This window comes from Mustela lutreola, chromosome 5 (genome assembly GCF_030435805.1).
Source record: "Mustela lutreola isolate mMusLut2 chromosome 5, mMusLut2.pri, whole genome shotgun sequence".
NCBI classification, from domain to species: Eukaryota; Metazoa; Chordata; class Mammalia; order Carnivora; family Mustelidae; genus Mustela; species Mustela lutreola.
Genome location: NC_081294.1, coordinates 121,869,578 through 121,891,859, shown reverse-complemented (window position 1 = coordinate 121,891,859; position 22,282 = coordinate 121,869,578). Strand labels below are relative to the sequence as shown.

The following is a 22,282-nucleotide window of genomic DNA, read 5'->3' as shown; positions in this document are numbered from 1 at the left end:
TCACATGTTCTACCTATTTCATAGCCTTATATTCCTGACTAAGGGTTGTTTTTGGAAGTGCCATAGAGATGGGTTAGCTTGACATTAAAAATTATGGAATTCTGTGGGAAACAGTGAGGTGAGGGCTACTCTAAGGGGAGGCCTACAAATAGAACTACAGCCAGCAGGGATCCCGCATTATGGCAATGAACAGACTGAGTACAAAGAAAGCAATGGATTACAAGGCAGCTCTTCTTTTAGCCCATGTTTTGATAAGGATTACTTAAACATTACCCTCTGCCCACACACACATATACACACACTCAGGAAAAATGATATAATTCAAGATAAGATTTGCCATATGCAGAGTTAACACACATTACAGGAGCAATGGAAAGATGGGCAGGTATAACTGAAGAATCTTAACTAATGTTGAGAAGTAGCAAAATTTAAACTCTGTATCAAAGTGGAATTCAGTAATATAACATGGTAAAAAACCAGCAACCAAAAAACCCCTCAAAAGTTTAGTATTTTCCCCACTCTAAAAATATAAAAACACACTAACTTCCAATATCAACTAAACTATTATTCGTCTGCTGAGCACAAGAGGAATAAAGACCTACAATCACCCCAGTTTCCATAACACATCTTTAGAGGATTCTGCAATTCTCAGGATATAATATTTTGTACTCTGAACCAGAGGTAAATGTTTAGAAAAGACTAACTTGGGGAAAAACACACTAGGATTAAAGAAAGCTACCTTTTAGCTTGCCAGCATTTTAAATTTTGGTATATAAAAATATTTTCATAAAATAAAATATAATTTTATACACAATCCCACATATTTTCACTGTATACCTGCTAACTTTCCCATTGATTCTCTGGAGTGTTTTAAGTGCTCACAAATGGGTATCTACCCTTTTTATGTACACAGAAGATGTTTTCAAACAAAATATTAAGTACTCAAAAATTATTAGGAAGAAAGCTTTTCCCCTAAGAATCAGAGAAACTCAACAATCTAGGTATTAAGTCTGCATAGCTCGAAAAATTCAAGTACAGTATTTCTCCTTTACAAGGAGTGAAAATGCCATACGATTTCAGAAATCTTCCCTTTCTTTCTTTCCTTGGCCATTCCTTTTAATCAGTTAGTTTGGCCATGATAGAAACAAAATAAAACAAAACAAATAAAACCCACTGATTTTTCAACTAAAGAAAAGTACTGTTTTGATAGTAGAAAAAATTCAAAGCCCACCATATTAAATCTGAATCAAGTTACTCCTATCCCATATTCTCTTTATTCCTTTAAGGTACTATGGTGAACTTCAAATAAAAATGTTCAATTTCACAAAGGCCCTATTTTAAAATATGCTTCTAATATATGCTACCATATAACATGAAAATCTACACAGGAGTATGACTGACAGGGCAAGTGTCTATGATCAGGTAACATCAAAGGCAACCTAAACTAATTTTATTTTTAGTAACAGTGATAAAGTCATGATAAAAGACAACAGTACTAACAAAATGCTCGCCACACATGTAGACATATTCTTCTATAACACAAGGTATATCTATGGCAGGGAATGATAAAGGTGTACAGATTGGGAGAATATTGGAATTCATAAATAAAATAATTATAATTAAAGCTAGCTCAGTTTGAAACATTTTCCTAAAAGATGAAAAAATAAGTACTAGATATCTGGAAAATGTAATCTCTTATCCTTGTTACTTAGCTTTTCAGAACAACAAAAATTTAAAAATTCTGTAGCACCTGGCTGTTCTGCAGAAGAAAAAAAAATAGAAGCTATAGATCTTATTTAAAACTTTGTTTCAGAAAATAAAAGATTAATCAAAACCTCAAACCAAAGTAGATCTGCACACCTGAGATCAGTTTTCTAACAGTTTTAGGATTTGCAGACTTCGTTACCATAGTTTTTGAAGCTATGTTCTGTACCACACTCAAGGAACATCTATCATCTATCACTAGGCAGCAACAAGGCTGGCAAAGCAGCGCCCGCAGAGGCCGGCTCCCACGGTAGATCTTCCCTTGTTTCGCTGGGTCAGTACTTTCCGGATACTGAGAAACAGAACAGAACCAAAACAGACGTTTCCCCCCCCCCCGCCCCCATTTGTGTATCTTCAAAGTAGAAAAATTGCTCACTGTTTTTGTAGATGTTGGCATATAGGTGAATATAATTTTGTAATAAATAACTATGTACTGCCCAAAGACAATTCAAGAAAGACAGATGAAAAACACAGACGGGCCCTGAGCGAACTAGAACTCCTAAAGACTGCAAATGACTCGGCAGCAATTCTGACTTCACCTTGGCTTTTTGCAAAAGCAGCAGAGCCCACGTTAACAAGCTCTCTGAATGGGCAACAAAATGGGGCACAGTTGTGCATGCTACAACCACCATGTCAGAGTTTTGAGGTTCTTCTCCATCCAACGGATATTCAACTGGATGACTTCCAGAGCCTCCTGGACACAGCGAAGCCGAAAGGTTGCCTCTGACTGATTTTCAAAGAATGCCTGGACCTGTAAAAGTTGCATGGACAAGTATTTCAAAAGAACAGGAAATCATAGGTAACTCTGAATAAGTTTAACTGAGTCATGCCTATGCTGAGTTCTTGAAAGAAGTACAGAAGAGAAGGACTTTATTTTTGTTTTATTTTATTTTAACTTTTAAAAGATTTTATTTATTTATTTATTTGAGAGAGAGAGAGAGAGAGAAAGCAAGAGAGAGTACGAGCAAAGGGTGGGAGCAAGGAGAGGGAGACGCAGACACCCCACTGAGCAGGGAGTCCGACGCGGGACTCAATCCCAGGACCTGAGTGGAAGGCAGATGTGTAACCAGCTGAGCCACCCAGGTGTCTCCAAGAAGTACTTTAATCTTTGAAGTATTTACATCAATTCCTGATCACGTATGGTGAAATCTGAGGTAATTTTAAAAATGAATTGCCCTTAGTTCCACAAGCATGAATTTTTCCAGTTTAGAATAGGAAAAAAGAAAAAAAGCCAAGTAACAGTAAATGAAGTAGTCTAAAATTAGAATTAGTGCCCAGTTCTACCTTCGGAATGGAATTCTTTAAAACCATTTTATTACCACTTAAAAAGAGACTTGGCATATGCTGGTCTTAATTCAAAAAATGATCTGTATCAGGCAGATGCAGGAATACTGTTGAGAATGGAATCAGAAATCTTCCTCACCAGAATTTGTCCTCATCGCTGAGGACAACTTTTAGTAATCATCCCAGGGCAGAATTGCTGGCACTGACCAAGGCCAACAGAGAGAAGGGGCAGAAACTGGCAATGACAAGGCACCATCTGACTTAGACTGAGCAGCCTAAGGGGAAAGGGTGACCCAATACAACCAACCTCAGACAAATGCGCCTTTGTTGAAAACAGGTGCGTCGACCCAGCAACAATACTTTGTATGGTATAGGACCCCAGATGAAACCTGAAGAAACACAAATACAAGAGCCAAAACAGCAAAAACATGAGGCAGCTGCTAGGAAGCAAAGTTCCTAAATGCAGAAGAATTACTTGACCATACATTACATAGGCCAAAGGCGGACTGGGAGTCCTGCTCTTGGGTAATGAAGCTCAGTAACTTGGCAGTAACCCTACACACATTCCCACTATCAGTGGCAAGGAAAGGTGGGCAGAAAAAGGCAGGAGTTACGGATACCCAGATAAAATATTAATTCACTTATTTGATTCAAAAATCACACCTTACCCCAGAAATGCCATTACTACTTTGAAAGAAAAAAAAAATCCTCCGCATGCTGTCTGGGTCGCTGTTGAGTTCTTATCCATTCCCCTGGCAATGAAGAGGTGTTTTTCAACACACATAACTAAACAGCTCTTCTGAAATAGTCAATAGCCACGTGAAGCGAAGTGACCTAAGGGTCAAGCATGGCTGGGCTTAATCAGTACCGAATGGAGCACCACTGTCAAACGACTCACATTATGGGATTACATTTACAAGGGTGAAAATTTCTGGGTGTTTCAGTTAAACTGTCACTGAAGCATTTTTCCTCTCACAGCAGATCTTAAATCCTATGAATCAATACAACATTGGGAAGAGTTTCAAATGAAGAACTGGAGAATATGAAAAATTAGCAGTTATCTGAGAAACTTACTTCTGGACAAGCTTGCTCCAGTTCTCTTTGACAAAATCCCATGCCAGCAAGTGTCCAGGGAAGTGTTGGCCAACTGTTCTAATGATGAAAGACAGCTTTTGTGTTCGGATGGTATCGCCACTGAGGCTATTTTTCATTAACCTGAAGAGCAAAGCAGAGGTAGTTTCCAAAATAAGTATTCATCATGAAGTGATCACTGAACTTAAAATCAGTGCCAGTCTCCTAATTAAGGTTCTGAAGCAATTCAAAGGATGTAAGTTTTGGGTTGGTCTAAGATTGATCCATACATTGAAAACTCGTCATTTTTTTTTTTTACATGAAGGCAGAACTCACCAATAAGATAAGGACTTAAATATACTGTCACACAATAATATAATAGTTCTTAATGTAGTAAGGACATTTAGGAAATAAATTCAAGTAGAACTTATTATAACTCTGAAGACTGGATTTTGTTGTTGTTGTTAAAAACCGTATTTGATATGAGTAGATAGGTACATTGGTACTCTTAAAAAACTGGGCTGTTTGATGTAAAAAAGCAAGAACATTTTAGAATATGCTTTTAATATTAATAGTTAACATTTATCGATACTTTATATGTACTAGATTATGTTCTAAATTCTTGACACAACAAGGCTTCAAACAGGGAATCATTACCTATCTCCACTTTACAGTTTAAGAAACTGAGGTTATTTAAATTGACACCAGGACACAGCTGATAAATACTAAAGCCTTGCAATTCTCATCTATCGTGCTAGAATATCTGTTTCTAGCAGGAAAACACATATCCCCAAAAGAATGCAGAACAATTTTTTTTTAAAAGATTTTATTTATTTGACAGAGAGAGATCACAAGTAGGCAGAGAGGCAGGCAGAGAGAGAGGAGGAAGCAGGCTCCCCGCTGAGCAGGAAGCCCCATGCGGGGCTGGATCCCAGGACCCTGAGATCATGACCTGAGCTGAAGGCAGAGACTTTAACCCTCTGAGCCATGCCCCAGAACAATTTTTAATGGGAGGAAAACCCAAATGCCCACCAAGATGTGATGGATTAAATAACATGTGATAGAGCCATACTGTGGAATGGTGTGTAGCCATAAAAACAAATGAAATAAGCTTTATGAATGAACAAGGCAAATCTCAAAGACTGATCACTCACTACGAAGAATGTTACGGAACACCCGGTACAGTATAAACTATGCTCAGTATATAAATACACACACCGGGACAGATGCTGTCAACAGAGAGAAGAGAGTAAGGATGGTAGTGAGGGGTCATATGAGAGGTGCTTTCACATTTTATTCCGTTTCCTTAGGTACTGTTTAAGTATTTATACTGGGGAATTCATCAGTGTACTACTAGTTCAAGACAAAATTATTACTGTTTAAAAACAAAACTTTTTTTTATTTGCTTGGGTCAGAGGCCGGCTGCTACTTAAAAAAAAAAAAAATGACTATAGTGCGTCCTCTGGAAAGTGGGTCTGGACAGGTGCTAACACCACCTCTGGAACACTAGAAGGATTTTCCTGAGCAAAAAACAATGAGAGCCACGTGCCTCTCCTTTCCTTCCCACTGCTGACGTTCAAGATACCTTCATATTTCTCCTGGTTACCTACAGCTCCTCTATCTGACACTGACTGTTCTTCCTGCCAGGAAACCTCACCTCCTTACTGCCCCTCTTACCCCATGTGAAACTACCACCTCTAGCCCTTCCTCTGCTGGATATTAAAAAGGAGGAAAGGTCTGGGGTGCCTGGGTGGCTCTATTGGTTAAGCAACTGCCTTCAGCTCAGGTCAGAGTCCTGGGATCGAGTCCTACATTAGACTTCCCGCTTAGTGGGGAGTCTCCTGCTCCCACTGCTTATGTACATTCTCTGTCAATTAAATAAATAAAATCTCTAAGGAAAAAAAAAAAGGAAAGGTCTGACAAATTCACATGAATGTATAACCCATGGTTTTTACATGTTTTACTGAAGTGTCTGCATTTTTAAAATGATAGCTTGGATAGAGCAATGCCTTGACCAAAAAAAAAAAAAAAAAAAAAAAAAAAAAAAAAAAGGAAAGAAAAGAAAAGAAAAAAGCACTAACTAAAGAGAACATCCCAAGCAGATCAAAAAGTTCTTAAGCACAAAGGAGAAGGGGACTGTGATTTTTGGCATCTCCCAATCTCTTTTAGCAAAGCCCCTCCTGCCCATCCGTACAGGTCCAGTCCCTGAGACGAAGCCCAACACATGTGGGCTCCACCACACACTGTCCAAGACAAGGCTAGTCCACAAGTAAAGGCAGAAATAGGGAGATCCCAGAGAAAAGGAGCTCCCCAAACCTAGGAGCGCCATGCTTTTATGCTTTGGGTTTTTATGTATCATATTGCTTGGGTGGTTTCATACCAGTAAAGTTTCCGTACATCCTCTGAGCTGGCAAGAGCTTCAAGTATTTTATTCTTTTCTGCTTCGGAGTCTATAGAGACATACTTGCTTAACAGGAATGACCAGCCTTTCTCTGTTTTTGCTCCAACCTTGAACACAGTACTCATGACATCAGTAGGTAGGCTGTAAGAAAGGTACGAATATGAGAAAAACAAGGAAAGGCAAGGAATTGACTAGTGGTGGTTGTGCACATAACAGAAGAGTCTTTACAACTCATTGTCAAGAAAATATTTAACTCAGTGGGCAGCTACTTCCTTGGTGGTGTGACCATAAAGAGTATCAATTCATCTTAATGCAGTCATTATTCACTGAGCACCCACAAAGAACCAGGCAGACACCTGGCTGGAACCTGGGAAAGAGAAGAAGGAGACCCAGTCTCTCCCTCTGGGAATTAGAGGCTATCACAATGTACAGAATAAATCAATGCATCACCACGTATTGTGGTGAGTTCCATGGTGGAAATACAGTGGTGAGAAGAGGGGAAGAAGCACAGTTTTCTGGCCTTATTAAGATCTCAGAGCTAGAAAGGATATCAGCAGGTTATCCCAATCCTCCACCCCAACTCCCATCTGACGCTTGAATCTATTTTCATAATGCCCACTAAGGAACACAGAGAGAACCAGTCATCATCAAAAACATGTCCACTAACTGCTAACTACACTTGCTATGGTATAGCACTAAATTAATTACAAGAGACTTGTTTGACAGCTCATACCCACACCGATGGCTGCTATAAAAAAGCAGAAAACAGCAAGTACTTGGTGAGGATGTGACAAAACTGGAACCCCTGTGCCCTATTGGTGGGACTATAAAATGGTGCAACCACTATGTAAAAAAACATGGCGGTAGCCCCCCCCCCCCAAATTAAAAATAGATCTACCATATGATAGAGCAATATCACTTCTAGGTACACATCTGAAAGAGTCAGAAGCAGTCTTGAAGAGGTATTTGTATACCTACGTTCATAGCAGCATTATCTACAAAAGCCAAAAGGTGGAAGCAACTCAAATGTCTATCAATGGGTGAATCAAGAAACAAAATTCAGTGTGTATACACCATTTACACTGTATACACACAATGAATATATTCAGCCTTAATAAGGAACAATATTCTAACACATGCTATAACACGGATGAAACTTGAGGGCAAGTGAAACAGGTCAGTCAGAAAAAGACAAATACTGTACATTTCACTCACATAGGGTACTTAGAGCAGAAAATAGAACCGTGGCTGCCAGGGGCTGGGGACTGGAGAAAATGGAGAGTTGTCTGGGTAAAGAGTTCAAGTTTTACAAGATAGAAAGTTCTGGAGATTCATTGCTCAACAGTGTGAATATACTTACACTACTGAACTGTACACTTAAAACATGTTAAGATAATAAATTTTATGCTTCATGTATTTTACTACGGTTTAAAAACAGTCTTGTTTGACAATACAAGTATATAGAATTCACCTACGCTAACATTCAGTCTTATAACATTTTTGAGCCAGGATGAAAAGATCCTGGTTTCAGTACATGATACCAAGGTAAGGAAGAGGAAGAGAGCTCATTTGAGTAGAAGGACATGTCACCTTTGAGTTCCATTGGATGCCACCCAATCGTCAAACAGCTTCATGGCCACAGTGCTGCAGTTCTCGAGGCTGTGGGCGCATGCGAACTCCAGCAAGGCTGACCGAAGCTCCCGGGCAGATGGGGGGCCTTCGTCAGTCCAAGTCTGCTGTTCGATTTGGCTTCGAAGTAATTTAAATACCCTGGCCTACAGAGATAAATTGTTAACAATCATTAGGACAATCAGAAAAATCAAGATGGCTAGATCTTTCTTCCCCAATGTTCACTCAGGGAGATAAAGAGGATCAAGGTATTACTTCATAAATATCAACTGACATACAAAGCGTGTGTACAACTGGGCAAAACCATTCAATAGCAAAGACTATATATAAGCTTCTAGAGCCAAGGGGAGAGGATCTCTTAATTACATAACACAGAAAGAATGGATGACTTCACTGCAGTAGAAAGCCTGTCTTCTGTGTGAGAAGATATTTTCCTGCTAGCAAGTATCACTTATAGCCACTGTCAGAGGCGAGCTGGAACTTTCTAACCTCATGACTTTAGACTCCATAAACCCACAAAACAATGAGAAAAATATACTTCTTTACCGACAGGCAGATGTTTAAATGTCTCTAAATGCAATATTAAAGGAATACTTAAAATATCAGTTAGCTTGATGATGTAACAAATTAATCTAATTGAATTAGCAAGAAAATGAGGCATGCAGAGTTGTTTATCGTTATCTCCCCACCCTCAACTTTTTATGTAAAGTATTTTCAGATCTGTAGTAAAACAACAAGAGTAACACAGTGAATACCCATATGCTAGATTCATTGGTTTGTAACACTCATACGCCCCAGAAAATCAGCTCAAATTCTCCACAGAGCATCTTTTTCTTGCAGAGTACCACTGTCAATACCTAAAATGAGTCCTATTTGGAGCTTTTTAAACTGCTGACGCCATTTTCTCACCAGACCTTCTCTACAGAAGTCTCCCATGGAGCTACAAGAAAGAAAAAACGGAATCTGGGCAAGGGGAAGGACTCCAAGTTTGTGATAACATGTCCACTCGCTTTTGTTTGCTTCAAAAGCAATGAAATAGAGAACAGACACCTTGTGGAATGTGTGAATAACAAAGCCTGCGAGTCATTGAGAGGACATGAAGTGGAAAAATACTTGCCACGCTGATGGATAATCCAAGGGACATGAAAGCAAGGCAGGAGATCCTACTGATACACACGGCTGCACAGAGCATGCTGCCCGCCACTGGCCTGACGTTCTCAATGGCATGACGGCAAAACATCCCAAATGAATAAAGAATAAAAGAAAATTCAGAGCGACTCAGAACTGTCAAGCAGAAACAAGCGAAGAATGAGAAGAAAAAAAGTCACATGCTTGAGATACTACTAAAAAAAAAATTCAGTGGAGAAAAATGTCAGTGAGAGTTTACTAAAACATATAGAAATGAGTAGGGGAAAAAAAACGGCACGTTAAAATACTGGAAGCAAGGGATGCCCAACCCTTGAAGAAGCTCAGGCTAATTCCACTAGAGTTACTGGGTGCAATCTTACTAGTTATTTCTGGTACCAAAGAGTTAAGATGAAATCCCCAAAGAGTTGATTTTATATATGTTTCAAATGATAACATAATAGAGCAAAAGATTTTATTATAAAAATAATTCTGTTTTTAGAAAATTCCTGTTTATCATTTTTATAAGTAATCCACGTTATATTTTTCATATTAATAAATCATAGAGCACATGCTTCTTTGTTGAAGCCAGCGATTCAAAGAAAGAACCCATTTTTCCATGACTCTAAATTTTGTTTTGTAAACAATAGAATCCAATCCTCTGATTTTATAAAATGAAAATGGCAAGTGGGGAAAAAAAATAAACGGATGGTTATACAAGCTACAAACATTGGGTATGCAATAAAATGCAAGAACAGTTACACAAAATGATTTTTAAAATAAAACAGACAGGAAAGATGGTGGCATTTATATTATGTACTACATTTTGATTTACTGCTTTAATTTTACACTGATATGCCCAGGGAGTTCTTTCTTGGGTCAACTCAGCTTCTTAAAAGTGATGTGTCAGCTTTTATTGCAAAAGGTTTATCCCACCAATCCCTCATCTGTAAAAGAATGACAGACTTGTAAGTGATGAAACAGGAATATGGCTGGGATCAGACGATAACATCAGATGTGAACCATTTGACACCATTCAAAAGTGCCTGCAGACCCTATCTACCCTAACGCCACAGCATGCATCACAAAATGTGATAGAGATGTATGTACTGTGTAGGTATGTGCAGCCTAGATAACAAAATGACCAATATATGTTCAAAATGCTCTGGTGACAACAACACAGAAAATTAGACACGAGTCTTAATCACAAATACTATTTGAAGATTGGATCCAAGGACTCAGAAATGTCTACCATTCCCATCTCTAACTACAGTATCAGATTTTATACTTTGAGCGCTGTGATGGTACCAGAATGCCCTCTGAATTTAAGAGACAATTTCTCACTCTTGGTTAGCTAACCTGACTTTTAACTAACGATCAAGTGTACAAAATCTCCAGCAGTTATGGGCCCATAGGCTCACAGACACATATTAAGCTGCAATTTTCATCTAAGCATCCATCCCCTGGGCCCCGCCCTGGCGTATGTTCTTCATAAACACATTCCTGCCCAGCACACTGGAAATCATCATCCAGGATGAGGACTCAGAGTTACTCAAGCGTCACAGAAAGAAAATACTCAAAAGATCTAACTCCTTGGATTGAATTTAGCATCTGTGTTCACAGCATAGAGACAGCCTGAGGTAAGTATCAAGTGCTTTCTGACACCAGGACCCGGAACAGAGTTACTGGAGAGAGGCAGGGGGAAGAATGGCTTCTGTCACCATGAAATTTAACTAGCTGGGCAGCTTCAAGAACATTCAGCTAACTTTAAAAAAAAAAAAAAAAAAAAAGAAGAAGAAGAATTCTTTATACATTTTTTAAAAAGATTTTATTTATTTGACAGAAAGAGATCACAAGTAGGCGGGGTGGGGTGGGGAAGCAGGCTCCCTGCTGAGCAGACAGCCTGATGCTGGGCTCCATCCCAGAACCCTGGGATTATGACCTGAGCCGAAGGCAGAGGCATTAACCTACTGAGCCACCCATGCGCCACCATTCTGCTAACTTCTTTAAGCATATTCACTATCAACATGCTCCTTCAATAGTAAAAAAAAAAAAAAAAAAAAAAAAATGAGTGATACATACTCAAGTTATTTATTGTATCCCCCCAACATTCATGTCTGCTTAGAATCTGTGTGTGTAAAGTTATTTGGGAATAGGTATTTGCAGATGTAATTGATTTAAGATAAGGTCATACTGAATTTGATGGGCCCAGATCTACTGACTGGTGCCTATATAAGAACAGGGAAATTTGGACACAGAAACAAAGAGAGAAAGTCAGGTCAAGACAGAGGCAGAAATTGTAGTGATGCATCTACAAGCTAAGGAATGCTAAGTACCGCTGGCAATGGCTCAAAGCTGGCAGAGACATGAAGACAGTCTCCCTCAGAAGGAATCCATCTGCCCTGCCAACACCTTAATTTTGGCCTTCTACCTCCCAGAACTATGAGAGAATATGTTTCTGTTGTTTTAAGACAACAAGTTTGTACTAGTTTATTACGGCAGCTAAAGGAAACTAAATTACTACCGCAAGTGGTGTTGATTTGATATGGCACTAATAACCCCCAAAGTGATCATAAAAATTCAATAATAAAAAAATCTATGCATACAATAAAGCACACTGGTGACGGATCAACTGGATGGCCATATCAAAAAAAGAATCTTTGTGTCTAACTCATACCGTACACAAAAATCAATTCCAGATGGGTCACTGTTGTAAATGCGTAAGGTAAAATAATAAAGTTTTCAGAAGGGAACAAAGGAGAATATCTGTGGGTTGGCAGATTGTATACACAAAAATTAAGAATTTACGCTAATCAAAAACATCATAAAGAGACTGAAAAAGCCTGAGGGGGAGAAGATACTTGGAAATGTACATGAGCAACAAAGGACTCCTATCTTGACTCTATAAAGAGCTCTACAAATCAATTAGAGAAAGGCAGAAAATCCAATAGGAAAAAGTTAATCACCTGGGCACTTAACCAAAGTGTACGTCTACTGGTCAATAAACAAATCCAAAGGAATTCATCTTCACTAGTCATTAGGGAAATACAAATAATTTTTTTTAAAGATTTTACTTATTTATCTAAGAGAGAGAAAGAGCACAAGAGTAGGGTGAGGGACAGGAGGAGAAGCAGGGTCCCCACTGAGCAGGGAGCCAACACGGGATTTGATCCTGGAACTCTGGGATCCTGACCTGAGCAGAAGGCATATGCTTAACCGACTGAGCCACCCAGGCACCCGGGAAATACAAATTAAAGCCAAAATTGTGATACCACTATGCATCCAACTGGATGGCTAAAAGGAAAAAGATCACTATTAATACAAAGTGTTGACAAGGATACAGAGCCAGAATAGTACTCAAATTCTCATAGCCTGCTGATGGAGCACAAATTGATACAACATTGAACAACGATTTGATGGTACAGTATTAACTATAAATATGTTATGACTCAGCAATTCCACTTCCAGACATATACCCCATAGAAATGCATACATATATTCAACAAAGCTATATATAAGAATATTCGTAGCAATGCCATTCGTAATAGCTCCAAATTGCAAACAACTCAAAGATTCACCTACAGTAGCTGAAGTGGCTACCACAAAGCCAATCTCTTCCATAGACTAACAGTATAAAGTCAGTGTTGGATTCTAAATTTGCCCTAAAGAGACCAATAAGTTATTTGCATACTCCTCGAAGTGTACACGGAGAATATAAATTTTATTAACATTTTAAATATAAAAGAAATCTCAAATATTAAGTTGACAACTTTATTTTCAAGGGCACTAAGTGTAAGTCTGTCATCTTAAACCTTAAACACACGGTCTACAAATTTTTCAAATGGCTTTAATTTATAACCTTTGTTTAAAAAAATGATAGCAAAGAAACAGTCTTGATTTTTCCAACCAAAAGGTATCCTTTGAAAGATGACATTGCTAGAAGACAAATTAAGTTAAAATACAGCAACATTAACACAAAACCAGTGGGCTTCAGAGTGGAACTAATCTGGGTTTGAAGCTCAGCTTTGTAATTTACTAGGTAAGTGATGGGAGGGAGGTTATTGGGTCTCCCTATCTATTCAAGGAGGGTAGAGATATCTGTCTGGCATAGTGTGAGGATTAAATGAGGTAATCTACATTAAACACTTAAGCATGGTGTACAGAACATAACAAGCACTGAAATGAACAGTTTCTCATTTGTTTGCTCAGTATTTACTATGGGTTGAGTCACATTTTGAAGATACTGGTTTTTATTAAGGATGGTAAAAAGCCTCATGATACAGAAGAAAGATGAAAATCGCAACAATGAGAAAAGCCCTCAGAAATCATCTGACTTAAGTATCACCCTTATGGGAAGGAATAGGCATAGCTCTTTTGGGGTCAGATCAGAGACCTGGGGGGAAGAGTGCTTCTCAAGCTCCATATGGCCCACCAGCTGGCCTTGCCTCCTCACACTGAGAATAGTGTGTGATGGGAGAACTCATCACAGAAGATGTGCAGCAGCCTAGCAAGAGGCAGAAAAGGGGTGTTTAAAAAAAAAAAAAAAAGATGTAATCCAACCTCTTGCCTTCCCCAGTGAAGACACCAAAACCCTAAAAGACGTTCTAATTTCTGGTTCAATACTTTCTTCCTTTTTCTGAAAGCTGCCTTTTGCCTAGTGCCTGGAAAATCTAACTGGTCTCTAAAGCAAAACCTGTTGTCAGAATGTGATGATTCAGAGTCAGATGAAAAAAAGAATTAATCTCTTCCTCCTACGCTTTTACTCTGTCAACAGTATAATACTGAGATATCAGTATTAAATCTAATTTAACACTAATTAGGCAACTGGTTTTAAAAAAGGGAAAGCAGTCCCCAATACCGAGACTCCTTTAGTACTTTGCAGAGAAATATATCCATCATCCTCCGTAAGAGAGGTATCAGTAAGAACTCCTAAAACAGGATATTCTCAATACAAACATCACTGTCATTTCATAATGACCAACTAGGAAATCAGTGGGGAACACCCCATTGCAAAAGGACCTACTTCAAGCATTTATTATGTAAAAATAGACTGGGATTTGAATAGAGGTTTTCTTTTCATGTGCCCTCATTTTGACAGCAGTGTCAGAATTCTTTATTTTGATATTCAAACAAGACCATGTTATGCAAGCCTTTTATCAACACTTCCTGGTAAGCAATGTCATAATGATTCAAAGTAAAGATTTCATAACTAGGAAAATGAAGAAAAGGGAACGTGGCTGGTTGCTTTTTCAGCCAATTACTCTGCTGAACAGAACTGTGAATCACAACATTAAAGGCAAGCAACAAAGACATACTGGCAATAAGGGAGACTTACCACTACTCTTGAGGCCAGATCCATGTATCCTAGCTTTTCAAGGAGGTTATAGATGAGGCCGGTCTGGAACAGGGCTTCAGTGATGGGTGCGGTATAGGTCTCATTTCCAAGGTAATCAATCAAATCAAAAGCCCTCTGAAGAGATACCTTGCCTAAGCTAAAAGGTAATAGAACAGATAAGTCAATATGCTGAGGGAGATGAACTCTATAGGCATGCAGAGAAATGTTATGAACAGATGGTGAGTCTTGAAGAACTAAAGTTTTAAGCTTAGGGTGGTATTCTGTAAAGTCAGACTAAATATTATTATCCTTGATTAAGTTCATGTGCATGACCCAAGGTTAAAGATAGATTTCATGAGAAAGATAAACAAGAGCTCAAGTTTTATTCCCCAAGTCACCTGTAAATTGCTACAGACTCATGGAAAGTATTACAACGTCCTGTTTCGTGGGAAACGATGAAGAATACTACCTTTATTTATTTATTTATCACTTATATTTACCAGGTGAGGACAAGTAGCAAAAAGAGGATTTGAATCAAAAAGAAAATATTTTGTTATTTGTATGGGAATTTGTCAAACTTGTTACAGGTCCACTGTGAATTTATGGTGAGTATATTTTAAGAATTAACCATTTAGGAGAAGTCAAAACAATGATGGCTCAGATAATGTAAGATCACTTCATACAAAATGAACCAAAATAAGGTCAACAAAGGTCAGAAAGAATACTTTTGAATATTCCATGTGTCTCTAGACCCAATAACAACCCAAGTTGATACTCTCACTTTTCAGAGGATAGCTACACATATCACTTCCATACATGGTTTTGGGATTCCATAAGGCACAGAGTAGTTAGGAGGCAAGCTGTACACAAGTACGAAGGCCCCACCTCTCAGACACATCGCTCAAACCAGTGGGTAGCACTAAGCTTCACGCCTAAACTAAATGCTGCTTGAAAAGAATTCTCTCATGAAATAAAGCCAGAATGCCTACTTTATTCAGCAAACAGGTATCCTACTTGTTGGTATGGGCAAGTCTTAAGATACTATTTAAATCTTGTTATTTAACTGTTTACTATGTTTGTAGTGGATGTTGCTATATAGATTATAACACCCCTGAAGGCAAGGATTAGATCTTACATCTTCCCAATCATCCAAAACAAGTACACCTAAGAGACTCTACATGCGCTAGTTCTCTTGAATTGTTTTTCTAAAGTGTTTTTTTTCTGCAGAACACTTGTTTGAAAACCAACCCGCCAACCCAAACCAAGCTCACATTACCCTGCAAGCTCAAAGATGTTGTTGATGAGGTTGGCTCGGTCTTTGTCACTCAGGACATAAGGATTTGCTTTCAGCTGTTTGATTAGTGCTTCCCAGTCGTCATCTTCATAGTGTACAACATAATAGCCATTCATGTTCGTATTGACTTTGACCCACTGCACTTCTTCTGTAAGATTGATGACACCTAATACAGACCAAAAAATGAGATAAAGAGAGGAGAGATAATAGAAGAAAAAGTACTAAATGGGCATTTTGTTTCAAAGTTAATACAGTATATTGTTACATTTAATTATTCTACTAACGAACTAAATGTCTGTCTCCTAGTGCAGTTATTTTAAAGTCAGCAAAGATCACCACTCATTCATTTCAAAATTTTTTTTTACTCTTTTTTTTTTTTTTACTTAAGATCAATTAGCCAACATATAGTATGTCATTAGTGTTTGATGTAGTGTTCAACGATTCATTAGTTGCATATAACACCCAGTGCTCATCACATCATGTGCCCTCCTTAATGGATAAAGAAGATGTGGTTCGTATATATAACAGATTATTACTCAGCCATCAGAAAGGATGAATACCTACCATTTACCACTCATTCATTTAACAATTTTTTTATTTAATGGTGAACAAGGGAGAAATGCCCCTTCTTCCCCAGATCTTACAGTCCAATGTAGCCAGGCAAACAGAGTATCATATAAATGTAATTGACGGAAAAAGAAAATTTGGCATCCTATGGAAGAACATAGAAGAAATGCTCCACCACCAAGTGGAGGTTAGGAGAGGTTTCTGGGAAGAAATGACATCCAAGTTGAGAGAGTTCAAGATATACAGGTGTTTTAAGCAGGTGATAAGAATGTGTAGGGTGGGGGTGCCTGGGTGGCTCAGTGGATTAAGCCGCTGCCTTCAGCTCAGGTCATGATCTCGGTGTCCTGGGATCGAGCCCCGCATCGGCTCTCTGCTCAGCGGGGAGCCTGCTTACCCCTCTGTCCCTGCCTGCTTCTCCGCCTGCTTGTGATCTCTCTCTCTGTCAAATAAAATAATTAAAAAAAAAAAAAAAAGAATGTGTAGGGTGAGGAAGCAGGGAAGATAGTGAAAAAACTATGTAAAAAGTGTTCCATCTCAGTCTTTGTCTTTAATTACATTGGAGGAAGAATAAGTGAAGCTATTTAGAAAAGTCACGTAATTCAAAGCTAGCAAAAATAGACATTAGGGGAAGATGAAGATCGCATTACGCACAAATATATAAGTTGGTTAAAATAACAGGAAAGTGATATGCATTTTTGAGTCCCTACTATTAAATAAACGAATGCTAAAAGAATTGTTGGAAATTTATATAAAATGATTTCAATTAATAGAGTCATAAAATATATGGCTACCAAAATATATTACTACAAAATCTGACTACAAAATATATGTAGGAATTTTTCAAATTCTTTAAATTACGAATCAAGAAATGTCCTTTAAGTAAGTTGGCAACAAAGACTTGGACTTAATTTAATAGTTAAGGGTATGCTTCTGAGCATCTCCAGATTTACTTTTTACTAGAATCTAATTCTATGAGCTTACTATTTTGTTTACTGCTAATCCCTCAGTGCCCAGAACAATGTTCCTAGCAGATACTAAAAAAAAAAAAAAATCCTAAGTGAATTAATAAATGAATGAACAAAATAACCATGTCATAGTAAAGGTTTTCAAACCAAATCTAAATATGGTTTATAGATACTTACGAAGTAAGTTTTCTTTCCAACTTTAAGGAGTACTTATTTTTAAAAATTATCAAAGAAGAACAGAGACAAGGAAAATAATCTAAACTCAGACAATGATAGCTTTGTGGGGGTGTATTCTGTGCCAAGACTTTTCCCATACACATTTTAATTAATGTAATATTTCACACAGTGGACAGATATGCATTAATATTTGTATTGCTTTTTTACCTATCAGTTTCTACCTCAGCCATTTTCCCACTGTCTTCATATGCAGTATTCAAGTATCTTCATAAATTCCATTTGAAAAACTACCATAGTTTAACCCATCTTCTATTTGGAAATACTTACACTGTTTTAAAATTTTCACTACCATAATAACTCTGTATGATGGCTTTTGCACATAAAATGCATTAGGAACACATTTAAATTTGGTACCTAAAATCTCAGGGCCTATCAACTTCAAAAGCATGAATTATTAAAATTTATCAGATTCTCTTAATACCTGAGTTTCTCCAATTCTACTGAAACTACAAAGGATGTTTAATATGGAAAAGACTTACATTCTGATCATGTCCTAACATGACATACCAAATAATCAGTTTTTTCCATTAAAAAATCCTGTATTAATTTCTGTTCTATGGCTGATAGAGCAGAAGATGAGAAAAATCAACTACATTAATAGGATTTATTCCTTTTCGTAGAGCAGAGTGCAGTTCTAAGGAATAATAGGGAGACATTTAAAAAAAACAATGACTGATGAAATGATAACTTTATTAGTAACTACGGAAAAAATATCGACCTTCTCCAGGTTACCCAACACAATTTCCTGCAGAGCTTTAATCAAGAAAGAACCTTGAGAATCAAGACTAAAGAGCTCCAAATCTCCCTTTGCCAAAAAAAGAGGCAAGAAATGATAAGTATGGCAATTCTTCCACTGGATGGATACAGGAAAATACTGAAATACAGTGTATTTTGACTGATAAGCAATTTGCCGTGTTGTAAACTTGGCCAAGTCCAGATGGTAGAAAGGAGGAAGGCAGCTGGGAGTGTACTCGAAATTATTACTGTCATCTCGATGACAGAATACAAAGCAGGGTAGCCAAGAACAGAGAGAGGAGAGTTATCATTTTAAAGAATCAACATATTAGTTTCCCTCAGGTCTTCTGAATGATCCAGAATGAAGGATCTTAAAACCACAGGTATCAAAAAATAATAGCTTTGCACACAAGGGAGGTAACTACATCCTACAGCTCAAATGTGGATGAGGCTACCCTCATATGTTTTTAATTTATTGTAATCATTAACAGATTAAGAGTTCAATTTTCACAGTCCATTGAGTATTAAAAAAGACTCACTCCAATCTTATATGGCAGAAGCCCAGATGAAGCAATTTAGTAGTGATTTTAAAAACCACTTGTCAATGAGTTATGAAAATCAACTACTGTTTTATACAGAAACACTAAAACATAGAAACAAAAAACAAGTTCTTACACAAAGTTGAGAAGCTGCCTGTGCAGCTTGCTCCAGAGGGCTAGCACGATATGCGCAGTTAAACTACATTCCCTCTTGTTCAAAAGCATTCCTTTCCCCAGTACCCTTTATTCTCTTTTATTTTATTGGTGGGGGGGAAGAGCAAAAGATGGCACATAATAAATACCCTAATTATATGCCCTTCCTTATTCTGTTCTTCCAAATGCCCTTTATTCAAAGACAACACCTGGTCTTTTAGTTTGAGATACATACTTCTGGCACAGTGGTATCATCAGTGTTTCAAATTAGATTTAATATAAAGATTTCCTACAGTTAAAGAGCTTAGGTCTGAGTAAGATGTGGATGAGAGAGGGAGTGGGGAGGGAAAAGAGGAGAGAAGGGAGAGGAAGACACTCATTATTTTAGTGAAATTTTCTCAATATATAGCTTGACAAAATGGCCCCTTTCACACCTTCTTAGGCCCAACTATTTTTTTTTAAAGATTTTTATTTATTTATTTGATAAACAGAGAGAGATCACAAGTAGGCAGAGAGGCAGGCAGAGAGAGGGGGGAAGCAGGCTCCCTGCTGAGCAGAGAGCCCAATGTGGGGCTCGATCCCAGGATCCTGAGATCATGACCTGAGCTGAAGTCAGAGGCTTAAACCACTGAGCCACCCAGGCGCCCCTAGGCCCAACTATTAATCACTCAAAATTCACGTATGTGGGAAAAAGTGACAAAGATATTGATCAAACATAACTCCTATAGTTGACTGAACAAACAGACTAACCCAGCAGCCCTGGCATTAGAACACATGGAAATATACTAGAGACTTAACAATTCACACAGCGCACTAAAGTCATACGGCAAAAAGTAAGCCTCTGTAGCCCCTGTCTCTACCACACTTCTTTTGGGAATAGAAAAAAATTAAAAAGCAATTAAAATAAGAGTGCTTCTCACCAGAGCATTAGGAACCAAGAAGACCCAACCACCCTCAGGGTCAATAATTTTTAGTGAGGACAGAACATTTTCAGTGTGGACTCTGAAAACCTGAACTGCCCGGAATTGAAACAGCAGGGGCAGCAGTGGCAGCAAGGGAAAGCACATTTGAGAAGAGGAAGTAACAGACACTGCTTTCATCATCTGTTGGCTCCATTCCAGCTCCAGATTAAACCAATTACATTATGGCACATTTTGCATATTCCCCTTTATTAAGAATACTTGCAAAGGAAGGAAAATAGAAGTTATCATTTCATCAGGCTTTGCATGCTCTTTTCCTAAAACTTTTCACAGTGAGACCTGAAATTGAGTCACCTCGTTACATACTAAATTTTATTCATTTAAAAAATGTGTGCGTACTGGGTGCTAAGGTCGCAAAAGTGATTCACCTAGCCAGGAACTCTACCTTAAATAGGGAACACATCTAATGTGGGGACAGACCTAAGGGAAACAGTATTTACAGTATATCAAAAGAAGAAAAGCAGAGCGTATTGTTAGAGCACACAAGCAGACATCTAACCTGTCTTGAGGTTAGGGAAGGCTGCCTAGAGCAAGCAGTGAGCACGCTGAGATCTGAAGAATGAACAGCAGTAAATCAAGGGAGTGGAGAGGTAAGAGTGTTCTTCCCGGAGCGCAAACAGCACGTGCAAGGGCAGGAGAGCACATCTGAGGTGTGAAACAGTTTCTGCAGAAGCACAGAGTGCCAGGGAAGGGCGGAGGGAGAAAAGGCTACAGCAGGAAAACAGGAGCTAGACTTTGGGATATGAGACTCAAAGACAGTTTTCAAAGCTCACATTCAAACTGAGCTTTAAAAGTTAAGGGTCTTTTATAAAAGCGGGTTTCTCATTGCCCAATTATTTCTAATACCACCAAAAATTTACATACTATTGGGAGGTCTGGAAAATTTCCTTATTGGTCCAAAAAGGGGATGGGATGAAGTGTTCTTTCTTTAGTCAGGGACCGTCCTTCCAAGGACACTTAAAAGTAACGAGTTTTGTTTTCATCAAAGGCAGCCCTTCCTTGAACCCCTGGTTATGTTATATTAATCAAAGATATAATATCATCAAGTGTTCTTAATGTTTTAAATGAGATTGTTTTAACACTCCACTCTAGTTAAACAGCAATGCAACTGGTATGCTCACATATTTCACCTGGCATTATAAATTATTACATCATAGAAAGGCAACTTAGAAATGTGTATTAAATCACAAAAGATAACAGTCTTCATTTCTGAGAAGCATTCCTATGAAGAAGTTCATATAATGGCAAAACATTAAGATCACAAATTTTTACTAAGACCTTTTTTTAAAATAGAGACAAATGGTGAATCAAGTGTCCAACAGGAAGGAAAAATCAAATCAATATTCTATATGTTTTTCAAAAAGGCAAGATAAAAATCACTTGTACACAATGGTATCAACTAAGTAAAAAAATATTTAAAAATTATTAGAAAGAAATAATCATGAGAATAGTTGTGATGGGTTGATCTGTTCTCCATTTTCTACCTTTTATATAATGTGGATATACTATGTTTAAAGATTTTTCAATAATAGCATGAATAACAACAGGTAACTTGTATATACCACGTAACACATGCCAGACATTACTCTAGGTGCTTCACATAAATGAACTCAATCTATAACACTATAAAATAGGGTCATCATGTCCACTCTGTAGCTGAGGGAATGAGGCGCAGAGAATCACAGAACTACATGCAGGCACACAAGTGAACCAGATAATCTGGTTCCAAAGTCCATTCCATTAACCACTAGACTATACTCTCTTCTCAAAAATATAGGTGTGAAAACCAGACACAAATTCAAACAAGAAATGTTCCCTTTTCATAAATCTAGAGTATCACTAATGGTTTCTGCAGGACCCAAGATCTTCATGTTCTTTCAGGATGTAAATTAAGAGGGTGCATGGTGTGGCATTTACAGTGGTATTTAACAAATGGTTAGAAACTACATTTCTTTTTTTTTTTTTTTATACTTTTTTTATTTTTTATAAACATATATTTTTATCCCCAGGGGTACAGGTCTGTGAATCACCAGGTTTACACACTTCACAGCACTCACCAAATCACATGCCCTCCCCAAAGTCCATAATCCCAACCCCTTCTCCCAAACCCCCTCCCCTCGGCAACCCTCAGTTTGTTTTGTAAGATTAAGAGTCACTTATGGTTTGTCTCCCTCCCAATCCCATCTTGTTTCATTTATTCTTC

The 22,282-nt window shown here is 37.9% G+C and overlaps 1 protein-coding gene across 3 annotated transcripts in view; it reads right to left on the bottom strand.

The window, feature by feature from the left end:
* Nucleotides 1–217: 217 nt before the first annotated feature.
* LNPEP (leucyl and cystinyl aminopeptidase) overlaps nucleotides 218–22,282 on the bottom strand; it is a 104,650-nt gene continuing 82,585 nt past the window's right edge. For all 3 annotated transcript variants that reach the window (XM_059175543.1, XM_059175541.1, XM_059175542.1), the window contains 7 exons: nucleotides 15,886–16,069; nucleotides 14,610–14,766; nucleotides 8,111–8,295; nucleotides 6,500–6,661; nucleotides 4,123–4,263; nucleotides 3,356–3,437; nucleotides 218–2,515 (listed from right to left, as the gene is read on the bottom strand). In XM_059175543.1, coding sequence (XP_059031526.1) covers nucleotides 2,384–2,515; nucleotides 3,356–3,437; nucleotides 4,123–4,263; nucleotides 6,500–6,661; nucleotides 8,111–8,295; nucleotides 14,610–14,766; nucleotides 15,886–16,069 — 1,043 coding nt within the window. In that variant the 3' untranslated portion in view covers nucleotides 218–2,383. The remainder of the gene's footprint in view (nucleotides 2,516–3,355; nucleotides 3,438–4,122; nucleotides 4,264–6,499; nucleotides 6,662–8,110; nucleotides 8,296–14,609; nucleotides 14,767–15,885; nucleotides 16,070–22,282) is intronic.